We start from the raw sequence: 14,871 nt of genomic DNA on the forward strand, positions 1-14,871 counted from the left end.
TTCCATCGGACTAAATAGATTCTCACGCTTCAAGCCAAGACCATTCTTCAGGGCTGAAGGTGATGGATGAGACCCGGTGAGGGGGAAGGTGGTGGCCAACACAAATCATTCTTGCTTCATCATAGCCAACAAGCAAGTTTTGAGTTACAATATTAATATGATTGGCATTCGTCAAATTACTTCTCAGCTGTTGTTTGTTGCTCCAAGTATAGTTGAGTGAAAATGGTGCAGTAAACTGTTGGGCTCTGGGCACTAAATTAATTGTCAAACATGGACTTGAGTCGCCCTTCAAACTTTAAAGTAAATTTATTATCAAAGTACGTGTGTCACCTTGTATAACCCTGAGATTCATTTTCTAGTGGGCATTCACAGTAAATTCGAAAACAATAGAATCAATTTAAAAAATGCACGCAGGAGGATAAACAGTTAATGTGCCATAGATGACACTGTGCAAGTACAAAAAATGGCAATAAATATTGATATCATGAGTTGTAGAGACTTTAAAGTAAGTCCATACGTTGTGGAATTGGTTGAGTGAAGTTATCCCCTCTGGTTCGAGAGCGTGGTGGTTGAAAATGAACTGTTCCTGAACTTGGTGATGTAGCATTCGAGGCTCCTGTACTTCCCTCCTTGATGGATGCTGATTTCCTGTGACCGTGCTCCTTGCAGGTGTGCTCAATGGCAGTGAGTGCTTTACCTGTGACGATCCGGGCTTCATTGGGAAGGAACGGTTCCCATGCAGTGGTGTTTGATATTTCTGTTGCTATATCATAAACTTCTTGTTTGGTTTTAAACTCTCAAGCACTGAGATTCTCGGCCACCATAACCCTGTACTTCCATGGAAGTTTACATTGTGCATGTTTCATTGAGCAACGTGTTGACGTGCTTTTAAGTGTTGTACTGTAACACGGATCATTCACCTTAAAGCCATCACTGCCCTAGAATTTAAACGCCTACTTTAGTTGTAGTTTAGGTTCATTGTCGCACAGATTGTGCCTGAGTAACCTATGTGGGGGGGGGGGGGGGTACAGTACTGTCGACGTTTCGTGCCAAAACCCTTTCCAGCATTTTGTATGCTGCCCATGTAATCCAATGTGTTGTCCATGACAATCATGGTGGAGAGTTCTGTGATGCACAGAAATATATAAATGGAATCTCCTCTTCCTTGTTGCTTATTAAATCTCCAACTTCAGCACATCTCTAAATGTGTGTAATACACTTTTTGAATCTTAATAAGCATTTTTATTTTTGATGTCGGACTCAAAGAAGAACAATGATATAATTTGACAAGTGCCCTTTCTCTGAATACCAAGCTTTTTTAAAAAAAAAATTTGAACATCCCAAATTATTTTAAAAGTTTTTATTATTTAATTTATTATTTTAAATTTTACTTCAAATTATTTTGCATGTTCATTCTTTTGTGTTGTGTGATGTGCATTCTAGAACATGTGACTTTTGTCTTCCTTTCAATAAAATTGATACTTAGGTTGGAAGGATTTATTTTCCATTAGGATGTTTCTCTTTTCTGTCCTCACATCTTGCAGTCACTTGAGCTCTTGATCTCACTGATTTGCTTTTTTCTCTCATTGCTTCTATTTTCTGAAGGAATAAGTTGGTATGTAAATTACAATCCCTTCATGATGAGCTTGGGCCTTCTCCCATCTATTTTACTACTTTATCTGATGTGAACAGTGGGGTGAAACACAAAATGCTGGAGGAGCTCAACAGGTCAGGCAGTATCTGTGGAGAGGTAGCATTCCCTCCATAGATGTTGCCTGATCTGCTGTGTTCCTCCAATGTTTTGTATGGCGTTCTGGATTTCCAGCTTCTGCAGAATCTCGTATTTGTGAGCAGTAGGGAAATCGGTCTGTACTTGATAGACTGGAGGCCTGTCCTGTTGTGTATTTAATACTTTAATGATATTTGAGTAAGTGTGTGTGTGTGTGTTCTTAAATAATTATGGGTTATGTGTGAAAAGATGTGATTTCCATATGTCACATGCTACCACATGATATATGTGCACCTCACTTAAAGTAAAACGTAGAGAATCTACAGCACAATACAGGCCCTTCGGCCCACAAAGCTGTGCTGAACATGTCCTTACCTTTAGAAATTACCTAGGATTACCCACAGACCTCTATTTTTCTGAGCTCCATGTTGCTGGCAGCCCATTCCACACACTCTCCACTTTAAAAAAAATAAAATAAAAAACGTCTTACCCCTGACATCTCCTCTGTAACTACTTCCAAGCACCTTAAAACTGTGCCCTCTCATGCTAGCCATTTCAGCCCTGGGAAAAAGCCTCTGACTATCCACATGATCAATGCTTCTCATGTTATACACCTCTTGTCATCTGTCACTCCAAGGAGAAAAGGTTGAGTTCACTCAACCTATTCTCATAAGGCATGTTCTCCAATCCAGGCAACATCCTTGTAAATCTCCTCTGCACCCTTTCTATGGTTTCCACATCCTTCCTGTAGTGAGGCGACCAGAACTGAGCACAGTACTCCAAGTGGGGTCTGACCAGGGTCCTATATAGCTGAAACATTACCTCTTGGCTCCTAAATCCAAGGCCAATGCACCAGATGCCTTCTTAACCATACAGTCAACCTGGGCAGCAGCTTTGAGTGTCCTATGGACTTGGACCCCAAGATCCCTCTGATCCTCGATATTGCCCGTGTCTTACCATTAATACTATATCCTGTCATCATATTTGACCTACCAAAATGAACCACCTCACACTTATCTGGGTTGAACTCCATCTGCCACTTCTCAGCCCATTTTTGCGTCCTATCAATGTCCCGCTGTAACCTCTGACAGCCCTCCACACTATTCACACCGCCTCCATCCTTTGTGTCATCAGCAAATTTACTAACCCATCCCTCCACTTCCTCAGCTAAGTCACTTATAAAACTCAAGAAGAGTAAGGGTCCCAGAACAGATCGCTGAGGCACACCACTGGTCACCGGCCTCTATGCAGAATATGAATAGTCTACCACTACTCTTTGCCTTCTGTGGGCAAGCCAGTTCTGGATCCACAAAGTAATGTCCCCTTGGATCCCATGCCTCCTTACTTTCTCAATAAGCCTTGCATGGGGTACCTTGTCAAATGCCTTGCGGAAACCCATATACACTACACCTACTGCTCTACCCTCCTCAATGTGTTTAGTCACATCCTTAAAAAATCCAATCAGGCTTGTAAGGCACGACCTGCCTTTGACAAAGTCATGCTGACTCCTAATCATATTATGCCTCTCGAAACGTTCATAAATCCTGCCTGTCAGGATTTTCTCCATCAACTTACCAACCATTGAAGTAAGAGTCACTGGTCTTACCATGAAGCTGGACCCAAATTTCAGACTCCTGTGTTTTCCTTTGAATTGGCTTAATGTTTTGAAGTTATAAAACATAACGTGCATGTGGCAGGAAGGGGGTTTGTTCTACTACTGTTATTTTGTTTCTTGTGTTTTGTTCTGCCAAGCATTTTGGTCATGTTGGCAGCTGAACTGTTTACAATATACATTAATGATTTAGATGAAGGGATTAAAAGTAACATTAGCAAATTTGCTGATGACACAAAGCTGGGTGGCAGTGTGAAATGTCAGGAGGCTTGTATACACTGGAATTTAGAAGGATGAGAGGGGATCTGATTGAAACATATAAGATTATTAATGGATTGGACACACTGGAGGCAGGAAGCAGGTTCCCACTGATGGGTGAGTCCAGAACTAGAGGCCACAGTTTAAGAATAAGGGGTAGGTCATTTAGAACAGAGATGTGGAAAAACTTTTTCACCCAGAGAGTGGTGGATATGTGGAATGCTCTGCCCCAGAAGGCAGTGGAGGCCAAGTCTCTGGAAGCATTCAAGAGAGAGTTAGATTGAGCTCTTATAGATAGCGGGGTCAAGGGATATGGGGAGAGGGCAGGAATGGCGTACTGACTGTGTATGATCAGCCATGATCACAGTGAATGGCGGTGCTGGCTAGAAGGACCGAATGGCCCACTCCTGCACCTGTTGTCTATTGAATGTGTGATGATATTTACGGGCTGTCTCCAGCACACCCTTGGGTGTGTTGGTTAATACAAATCACACATTTCACTGTTTACTTCCATGTATGTGCGATAGATAAATTAATCTGAATCTAGATCTGGAATGAATGACCAGCCCTTTTTGTTAAATCACAAAGAAGAGAAAATCTGCAGTTGCTGGAAATCCAAAGCAACACATACAAAATGCTGGAGGAACTCAGCAGGTCAGACAGCATCTATGGGGAAAAAAGTAAACGGTGGTTTTGGGCCGAGACTCTTCATCAGGATTGGAGGAAAAGAAGGTAGAGGGAGGAAGAAATAAAAGGTAGCAGATGATGGGTGAAAGTGGGGCAGGGGTGAAGTAAAGTGACAAGGTGAGAGAGAGAAATGGTGAAAGGGAGTGGGGGAGGAGGGGGTTTGCCATTACTGGTAGTTCAAGAAATCGATGTTCACGCTATTGGTTTGGGGCCTACCCAGACAGTAGAGGAGGTAGTCCTGTTCTGATGAGGCCACACTCGGGTTGGAGAAACAACACCTTGTATTCCATCTGGGCCGCCTCCAAACTGATGGCATGAACATCAATTTCCTTGAATTTCTGGTAATGGCACCACCCACCCCCTTCATTTCCCTCTCGCACTTTATCTCCTTACTTGCCCATCACTTCCCTCTGGTGCTCCTTCCCCTTTTCTGTCTTCCATATCAGAATTTCCCTTCTCCAGCCCTTTATCTCTTTCACCAATCAACTTCCAAGCTCTGTACTTCACGCCTTCCTGTTTTCACCTATCACCTACTACCTTCCTCCCCTTTCTCTCCCCAATCCCCTCTCCCACCTTCTTACTCTGACTTCTCATCAAATTTTTCCCCCTCCGGTGCTGATGAAGAGTCTCTGGCTGAAATGACTGCTTCCCGGCCTGCGGAGTTCCTCCAAAATTGTGTGCGTTTTCTGGAAGTTTTACTGATTCTGAGAGAAGTTACCCACATAGAACTCGGGCAGCATCTATGATGGGAAATTTTGCATTTATTCGTTGTGTGTGGTGATATCGGAGCAGTACAACCTAACAAATGAGAAACGAGATTCTGCAGATGCTGGAAATCCAGAGCAACACACACACAAAATGCCATGGGAATTCTGCAGGTTAAGCAGCATCAATGGAGAGGACTTAAAAAGTCAACATTTTCAAAATTGGAAGTAAATGTATTATCCAAGTACATGTATATCACCATTTACAACTCTCAAGATTCATTTCCTTGAGGGCATACACAGTAACTCCCCAAGAGAATCAATGAAAGACCACACCAACTGGGACGTTCGGCTGGTGTGCAAAAGACAACTGCAAATACAAGAAGAAAGGAATAATAATAAATAAGTAATAAATACCGAGAACGTGAGAAGAAGTGTCCTTGAAAGTGAGTCCATGGGTTGTGGGAGCAGTTCAGTGATGGGATGAGTGAAGTAATAACTGTTCCTGAACCTGGTGGTGTGAGTTTTGGGCTAGGCTAGCAGAAGTAGGTTAAACTGGCAATTCAGTAAGATCATGACCACCTTCCTGCTCTAGTTCAGTATTACTTGGTCTCTTATTCCCAGAGTAGGACAAGTGGAAGGAGTCAAAAGAGAAGTTCACCAGGATTAGAACAACTCCTCGTTTAAGCCCTTTCCACCCCCCCACCCCCACCTGCTCGGTTCTACACTTACTATAGTGGTTGATCCACAATCTTCTTCCCACTCCACATATGGCCATGATTCCATCTAGCATTCGCAGCCTCTCTAATTGTCCCCATTACTACCACCACTTTTACTTATCTGATTCCAGCACTAGTTAGCCATGGAATCCTAGAACACTACAGCACAGAAACGGGCCCTTCTGCCCATCTAGTCCATGCCAAACTATTATTCTGCCTCGCCCCATCAACCTGCACCCATAAGATAATACAACATGGGAGCAGAATTAGGCCATTCAGCCCATTGAGTCTGCTCCACCATTCTATTATGGTTGATTTATTATCCCCCTCAACCCGATTTTGCTGCCTTCTCTCTATAACTTTTAACACCCTCACTAATCAAGAACCTGTTGACCTCTGCTTTAAATGTACACAATGAGTTGGCCTCCATAGCTGTCTGTGACAATGAATTCCACAGATTCAACACTCTATGTCTAAAGAAATGCCTCCTTATCTTGGTTGTAAATGAATGCTCCTCTATTCCAGGGATTTTCAACCTTTTTTTTATGCCTTTGACCAAAGACTTTGACCAAAGCGCTTGTGTACCTGAGTTTTTGAACCCCTGCTCTACTCTGAGACTGTGCGCTCTGGTCCTAGACTCCCCCACTATGGGTGTGGCGAGGATGTTTCCTAATCTATATAGTCCTCTCAATATTTGATAGGATTTAAGGGAGATCCCCACTCATTCTTCTAAACTCCAGTAGTTACAGACCCAGAACCATCAAATGCCCCTTGTATGTTAACTCCTTCATTTCTGGCATTATTTTTATGAACCCCCCCCCACCTTGGACCTTCTCCAAAACCTGCACCCCTTTTAGATAAGGAGCTCAAACCTGCTCACAGTACTCCAAGTGAGGCCTCACCTGTGCCTTTATAAGGCTTCAGCATTATATCATTTTGTATTTTAGTCCTTGCAAAATGAATGCTAACATTACGTTTGGCTTCCTCACCACAGACTCGACCCGCAAGTTGAGGGAATCCTGCACTGGGACTCTCGGGTCACTTTACACCTTGGAATGTTGAATTCGAAATGACAATTCCTTTTGCTGACATGTTGTCATGACGCTATGTCACCAAGCTTGATGGTCCAAGTGTGGGCATAGCTGCTTAAGTGTTGACGGGACCTGCCTCCACGATCTCCTCAGACAGTTTTTGAGGATAATTGTCATTGGGGCAAAGAATTTATTTTTGATATGTACAAAATTGTGTATCTGCTGCTCCCAAGGTGTGTGGAAGTAGATTAACCGGTAATTTTCAAAGGAACATGGGTAAATAATGAAAGGACCTGCTTTTGCTACTGTCCACAGGGGTTAGCATCGGGTGTAAGATTGGTGTGTAATTCTTACTGCTGTCTGTAAGGAGTTTGTACGTTCTCTCAATGACCACGTGAGTTTCCCCGGGTGCTCTGTTCCTCCTTCATTCCACAGATGCGTGGGCACTGAAGCATGGTGATGCTTGCAGCCTGCCCCCAGCATATCTTTGGACTGTTGGTTGTTGACACAAGATCCATCTTAATGTATTTTTCCATGTGCACGTGACAAATAAAGCTGATGTTTTCCTTTATTTGATGGGCTGTGTAACTCGGAGCTGGGTACAGAGGCCAAATGGTCTGATTCTGTGCTGAACGTTCCATGAGTTAACTGGCGTAGAGCATTTTTACCTTCGGGTCTTTTGTTCTGCAACGAACTCCCTGAAACCCTGAGCTGCTTGCCAGTTCTACTCTCCGCTCTGTACAAGTGAGATTACCTTTTGCAGATTTGGCATTGTGAACTCACTGAAGTTAACTCTGGGTCCAGCATGTGGAGATCTTTTCTAGTAGTAGGGCCAAAGCAAGCCTCCCTCGTAGTAGCTGAGAAAATTTCAGCGGCCAACTGGCTTTAATGTATTCTGGTAGTGAGTCCCTGTTGTGTTAAATTGATTTGATCTTCAATAACGCAGTTAAAACTTAAATTAGAATCGGTAGATTCTCTAATTTGCTTGAACTTGTTTATGATGTGGATGCAATTCTATGGTTATTGCTCATGAGTAGGGCTGATTTTTGCTTACTTGGAATTTTAAAAATTATGTACAGAGGTACAGTGGAAAACATCTTGCATTTCATACAGATCAACTCATTACAACAGTGCAATGAGGAGGTACAAAGTAAAATAACTACAGTGCAGGATAAAGTTTCACAGTTATCAAGAGTGAAGATACAGTAAAATGTCAAGGTTTTCAGGATATAGAATTAGGTTGAGAGTCCATTCTTGTACTAAGGCCCATTGTCTCGTCTATAACATTGGGATAGCTGTCCTTGAGCTTGGCAGTATGTGTTTCCAGACCTTTATGCTCTGCTTGCTAGGGTGGGTGGTCGGGGGGAAGGGGGAGGCACATTGGGGAGGAGAGAATGACTGGGGTGGGGTCTTTGATCAGCCATCATGATACGCCCTGTCGTACGACGCAGGCGATCATGGTTTCACGAGCATGTTTGTTCTTGGCCAATTTTTCCACAGAAGTGGTTTGCCATTGGTGCCTTCTGGGCAGTACCTTTATAAGATGGGTTACCCCTGCCATTATCAATACTCTTCGGAGACTGTCTGCCTGGGTCAGTGGTCGCAGAACCAGGACTTGTGACATGCACCAGCTGCTCATACGACCAAACAACACCTGCTCCCATGGCTTCACGTGACGCTGATTTTGTGGGGGGGAGAGAGTGTTGAGCAGGTGCTACACCTTGCCCAAGGGTGACCAGCAAGCCAGCAAAGGGGAGGACCATTTTACACCCCCTTTCGTCAGAGGGAAAGTGCCAAATTCAAATTTGAATGATTGCAGTTTTCTTTTGGTGAAGGTACTGCCACAGTGTGACTAAGTAGGATTTGGAGCCAGAAATAAAGGAATAGCACGTTGGGGTGGCATATGACTCAGAGGAGCAGTTGGTGTTATCTGATCCTGCTGCCTTTGATCAATCTGATGTTTAATATCTTGTTGAATGATTTTTTTTTTGGACCATTTACCATGTATAAAGTCGGGACATCGCGGGGAACAATTCCATGGAAACCTACAAGTACGTTTTTAATCATAATTTTTCTCACACCAAGGCATTATTGACGTTTTGGAATTGATAAAAGGTCATTAGTGACATCTAGTGGCAGGGGTCCAATCTGTTATTTAGAGATGCAATGCGGTAAAAGGCCCTTCTGTCCCATTAAGCCTGTGCCACCCAGTTGCACTGGTGACTGATGAATGTACTCATATGTGCATCCTTGAAGTGTGGGAGGAAAAGCTTAGCACCAGAGGAAGCTGCCACGATCGTGAGGGAAACGTACAAACTCCTTGCAGGGGTGGAATTGAACCCCGGTTGTAGAGTTCGGCTGTGTCAGTCTTGCTGTCACGGCCTCGAGGAAGAGCTTTGGATCTGGGTGGGTTTCTTTGGTCCCACAGCACTTCCCAGAAAGGTCTTGAAGTTTCAGGCCACCATCTCCCCCTTCAACTTAATGTTCAAAAATTAAAAATAGAAGAGTTTAATTGGCTCTTCGTTTCTTGGCTGCTTGTGAAATTATTCTGGCTAGGAATGCCTTTCCTTCTGTTTGCAATAACTGGGACCAGCTGAGAAGGCCGGCTTTCTGTTCAACCATTGTCTGTGAGGCCCAAGTGGTAATCTGTCCACGTGATCAGAATGGTAATCTGAAAGAGATGGGGGTGACCTTAAATGGATCATTTTCATCTGTATTTATGTGCGAGACAGAGGCAGAGTCTATGGGAGTGAGGCATAGCAGCAGTGAAGTCATGGACACTATACGGATCACAGGTCGAGGGGAGGGGGCTAGGCATAATGGTTTGGCATAAGCTAGGTGGGCTGAAGGGCCTGTTTCTCTCTTATGACTGACTATAAACTAGATCAATTAAAAATGGAGAATTCCATCCATTTGAAATGCATATGCAGGGTTGTCTTTCAAACACTGGTGAACAGGACCACTGAAAACAGACCTAATCAGAGTGAATCAGAATCCGAATCAGAATCAGACTTTAATCGCCAAGTACCTGTGCACATACAAGGAATTTACTTCCGGCAGATGTTGTCTCTCTGCTCACAACAATAATAATGATAAATATAAATGAAAATATAGATTATCCATACAAGTAGTGCAATCCAAGTAATAGTTAGCCGACAGTTAACCGGCAGTTAACTGTTCAGCAAAGTGACCGCAGTAGGGAAAAAACTTCTCCAGTGCCTATTAGTCTTAGTCTGGAGGGATCTGAAGCGCCTACCAGACGGAAGCAGTTCAAACAGTCTGTGCGCAGGATGGGAGGAGTCCTGTTACTGTTAGTTGCCTGGGGAGGCAATGCTCCACGTGGACGAGAGGCGAGACACTGTCATGCATCCCTGATGATCATTTTGATAAAGGAATTGGACAGTATATTTTGAATTGGGAGGAGGAGGCCACAGCCAGGCGACGTGCCTACTGGGTAGGTATGGTACACAAACACCAGGCACAACCTTGAGGTTCATTTCCTTGCAGGCATACTCAGTAAATCCGACAACTGTATTAGAATCATTCAAAGTCTGCACCCAACAGGATAGATGACCGGTGTGCAGAGGCAACAAACTGCAAATACAAAAGAAAAATAAATCAGCAATGGGTATTGATAACATGAGATAAAGAGTCCTTGAATGTGAGCCCATTGGTTGTGGGAATGTTTCAATGATAGGGCGAGTGAAGCTATCTCTTTGGTTCAAGAGCCTGGTGGTCGAGGGTAGTAACTGAGGGATCAGAAGTGGGAAGAGTGAGCAGCTTCAAGTTCCTGTGTGTCAAGATCTGAGGATCTAACCTGGTCCCAACATATCAATATAGTCATAAAGAAGGCAAGACAGTGACTATACTTTATTAGGAGTTTGAAGAGATTTGGCATGTCAACAAATACACTCAAAAATTCTATAGTTGTAACGTGGAGAGCATTTTGATAGGTTGCATCACTGTCTGGTATGGAGGGGCTACTGCACAGGACCGAAAGAAGGTCATACATCTAATCAACTCCACCTTGGGTACTAGCCTACAAAGTAGTCATGACATCTTTAGGGAGCGGTGTCTCAGAATGGCAGTGTCCATTATTAAGGACCTCCAGCACCCAGGGCATGCACTTTTCTCACTTTTACCATCAGGCAGGAGGTACAGAAGCCTGAAGGCACACACTCAGCGATTCAGGAACAGCTTCTTCCCCTCTGCCATCTGATTCCTAAATGGACATTGAAGCTTTGGACACTATGTCACTTTTTTAATATACAGTATTTCTGTTTTTGCACATTTAAAAAAAAATCTATCCAATATACATAATTGATTTACTTGTTTATTGATAATGTTTTATTTTACTTATTATTTTTTTTCTCTTTGCTAGATTATGTATTGTATTGAACTATTGCTGCTAAGTTAACAAATTTCATGTCACATGCTGGTGATAATAAACCTGACTCTGATTTTGATTCTGAACTTGGTGGTGTGAGTCCTGAGGCTCCTGTAACTTTCTGATGGCAGCGTCAGAATGGAACATGACTTGGGTGGTGGGGAGGGGGGGGGGGGGGTCTCTAATGATCGATGCTGCTTTGTTGCGAGAATGCTCAGTGTAGATGTTCACACTGATGGGGAGGGCTTCACCTGTGATGGACTGGGCCCTAACCCAAGCACAGCACATCATCCATGATATTATAATGTAATTAATAAAGTATAATTCAAAATGAATGTAGCAAACAGCACGCTGTCCTCATGCTAAGCTTTTTAAATTAATTAGATGATTTTTTTTTTAAAAGTACTTCAGCTTCCTTGATGAATAGTCCGGTTCAATAGTTCAGGGTTTTGGATGTTAATCTAGTGACTTTATGACTGCTCATTTATCTCAAAGGTTCTGCCCCACTCTGGTTAAATGTGTCCCAGTTCCCAAGTATGCTTATCTGTTCGGGTACCAGTTTTTTTTTTCACCAAGAGGTTTGACCCATCTGGGTTTTTCCATGTATTAGGGTTATGCAAAATGGTGCTTATTGTCATATTGGTCTTGAAGCTCTGGATTGATGGAATGTTTTCTCGGGGGAAATCCAAGCAGTATTAGCTGTTCTACTCACATACGAGAGAACGAGCTCTGCTGTGCCGCAGAGAACGAGCAGCAGCTGCGAAAGGGGAGATTAAACAACCAAAGGACCCAACCAGTAACCGCAGGCGCTTGTCCACACTGCACCAGAGTATGTGGATTCCCTGATCTGCCTCCACAGCCACCTGAGGACCCACCAATAGAAATCGTGCTTGAATTAAGTGGTCGGCAATAACTCGCCTACTAGAAGTGGGTCAGGTGGGATATCACAATCCCAATTAATTATTCAGACTGAAGTTTTGGAAATGTGCTTTATTTGTCACATGTACTTTGAAATGGGCAGTGAAATGAGTCATTGACTAACATCGTCTCACATATCCCGCAACTCACTAATCCAAACAAGTTTGTCTTAGGAATGTGGGAGGAAACCCACCCGGTCATGGGGAGAACATACAAATCCCTTACTGATGGTGGTGGAATGAAACCTGGTTTTCTGGTGCTGTAGAAGTGTTAGACCAGCTGCTATGCTACCACGTTGCCCTCTAAATTGGGGCAAGTAAAGCTGTCTGTGACTTGAGTGCATTTATTATTGAATATTCACCCTTTCACACTTGGCTAGTTCTCAATCGCCAAACGTTTGTTGCTGCAGACGATATGACGCCAGGCTGTGAAGATGGCAGTGAGGGCCGAGAGAATGGGGCAGACGAGGTATACGAAACTGTAAACACGTCGACTATCTCCGATGACAGCATTCGTTTCTACGTCAACATGAACGTCGAACTGGAGCCAAATGCAGATGGTGAGTATCAGGTGCATCCAGTATGAGGTGACTGAACGTTTCTTTTTTCTTTATTTCATTTTGGTATGTACTGCTATACTGATGGTAACACAATGAAAATTGCATTGCAAATGTGAAGGGTTCTGCAGTAGAAGAGGATGGTTAGCTTGTCACATGTACATCAAAACATGCGGTGAAACATGTTGTTGCATCAATGGTCAACGTGGTCGAGGATGTGTTGGGGGGGGCAGCCCACAATTGTCGCAATATTTCCAGAGCCATCACAGCTCTCCTTCCCCTGTTCTATTCTCCTCCCTGGACTTTTGACTGTTCTCTATCTGCCTATCACCTCCCCCGTGTCCTCTCCTCCTTCCCTTCCTCCTATAGTCCGCTCTTCTCTCCTATCAGATGATTCCTTCCTCTCCAGCCCTTACCTTTCCCGCCCACCTGGCTTTAGAAGACTATAAGACCATAAGTCACAGGAGCAAAAATAGGCTCTTTGACTCATTTGAATCTGCTTCACCATTCAGACACGGCTGATCCTTTTTTCCCCTCCTTGGCCCCATTCCCCAGCCTTCTCCCCGTAACCTTTGAAGCCTTGTCCAATCAAGAACCTATCGAGCTCTGCCTTACATACACACAATGACGTTGCCTCCACAGCTATCTATGGTAATTCCACAAATCCACCACCACATGTGTCTATAGAAATTTCCCCATCTCTGTTTTAAATGGATGCCCCTCCATCCTGAGGTTGTGCCCTCTTGTCCTAGACTCTGCCACCATGGGGAAACATCCTTTCCACATCTACTCTGTCTAGTCCTTCCAACATTCATAAGGTTTCAATGAGATTCCGCCCTCATCCTTCTAAATTCCAGCGAGTACAGACCCAGAGCCATCAAGCCCTTGTATGGTAACCCTTCCATTCCCGGAATTGTCCTTGTGAACCTCCTCTGAACCTTCTCCAATGCCAGCATATCTTAGATGAGGTGCCCAGAACTGCTCACAATACTCAAGGTGAGGCCTCACCGGTGCCTTGTAAAACCTCAGCATCACATCCTTGCTCTTGTATTCTAGACCTCTTGAAATGAATGCTAACATTGCATTTAACATCCTCATCACTGATTCAACCTGCAAGTTAACCTTCAGGTTGTTCTGCACAAGGACTCCCAACTCCCTTTGCATCTCAGAGTTTTGGATTTTCTTGCCAGTTAGAAAATAGTCTGCACATTTTTTTTCGACTATCAAATGTTTTCCAACATTGTATTTCATTTGCCACTTTCTTGCCCATTCTCCTAATCTAAGTCCTTCTGCATCCTACCTGTTTCCTGAACACCACCTACCCCTCCAGCAACTTTATTTCATCTGCAAACTTGGCAACAAATCAATCTGTTCCATCATCTAAATCATTGATATACAGCATAAAGATGCAGTCCCAACACTGACCCCTGCAGAACACTACGAGTCACTGGCAGCCAACCAGGAAAGGTTCCCACTCACTGCCTCCTACCAATCAGCCAATGCTCTAAACACGTTAGTAACTTTCCTGAAATACTATGGGCTCTTATATTGTTAAGCAGCCTCATGTGTGGCACCTTGTCAAAGGCCTTCTGAAAATCCAAGTGTACAATATCCACTGTATCCCCTTTATCCTATGTGTAATCTCTTCAAAGAATTCCAACAGGTTTGTCAGGCAAGATTTTCCTCTAAGGAAACAATGCTGACTTAGTTCTATCTTGTCCTATGTCACCAAGCACTCCATAACCTCATCCTTAACAATTGAGTTTAACATTTTCCCAACTACTTATGATCAGGCTAGCTTGTTTATTACTTCCTTTCTGCTGCCTTCCTCCTTTCTTAAAGAGTGGAGTGACATTTGCAATTTTCCAGTGCTCTGGCCAGTGATTCCTGAAAGATTATTACTAATCCTCCACATTCTCTACCACAACTTCTTTCAGAACCCTAGGATACAGTTCATCCGGTCCGGGTGATTTGTGTACCCTTGAGTTTTTCAGCTTTTTGAGCGCCTTCTCCCTTTGTAATTGTAACTGCATTCACTCCTCTTCCCTTGCACCCATCAACATTTGACACATTGCTAGTGTCTTCCACAGTGAAGACTGATGCAAAATCCTCATTTAAGTTCATCTGCCATCTCCTTGTCCCCTGTTATTATTTTTCTGGCCTCATTTTCTAGTGGTCCTATATCCACTCTCATCTCTTATTTTTTTTACATACTTCAGAAAGCTTTTACTATCCACTTTGAGATTGTTTGCTTTTGTATTTCATCTTTT

At 43.5% G+C, this 14,871-nt stretch overlaps 1 protein-coding gene across 8 annotated transcripts in view; it reads left to right on the top strand.

Moving 5' to 3' along the window:
• slc4a11 (solute carrier family 4 member 11) overlaps nucleotides 1-14,871 on the top strand; it is a 284,841-nt gene that overhangs the window by 119,428 nt on the left and 150,542 nt on the right. For all 8 annotated transcript variants that reach the window (XM_059965729.1, XM_059965724.1, XM_059965725.1 and 5 more), the window contains one exon: nucleotides 12,455-12,604. In XM_059965729.1, the coding sequence (XP_059821712.1) occupies nucleotides 12,460-12,604 (145 nt within the window). In that variant the 5' untranslated portion in view covers nucleotides 12,455-12,459. The remainder of the gene's footprint in view (nucleotides 1-12,454; nucleotides 12,605-14,871) is intronic.

The sequence above is a fragment of the Hypanus sabinus genome, chromosome 3 (genome assembly GCF_030144855.1).
Source record: "Hypanus sabinus isolate sHypSab1 chromosome 3, sHypSab1.hap1, whole genome shotgun sequence".
Classification (NCBI taxonomy): domain Eukaryota; kingdom Metazoa; phylum Chordata; class Chondrichthyes; order Myliobatiformes; family Dasyatidae; genus Hypanus; species Hypanus sabinus.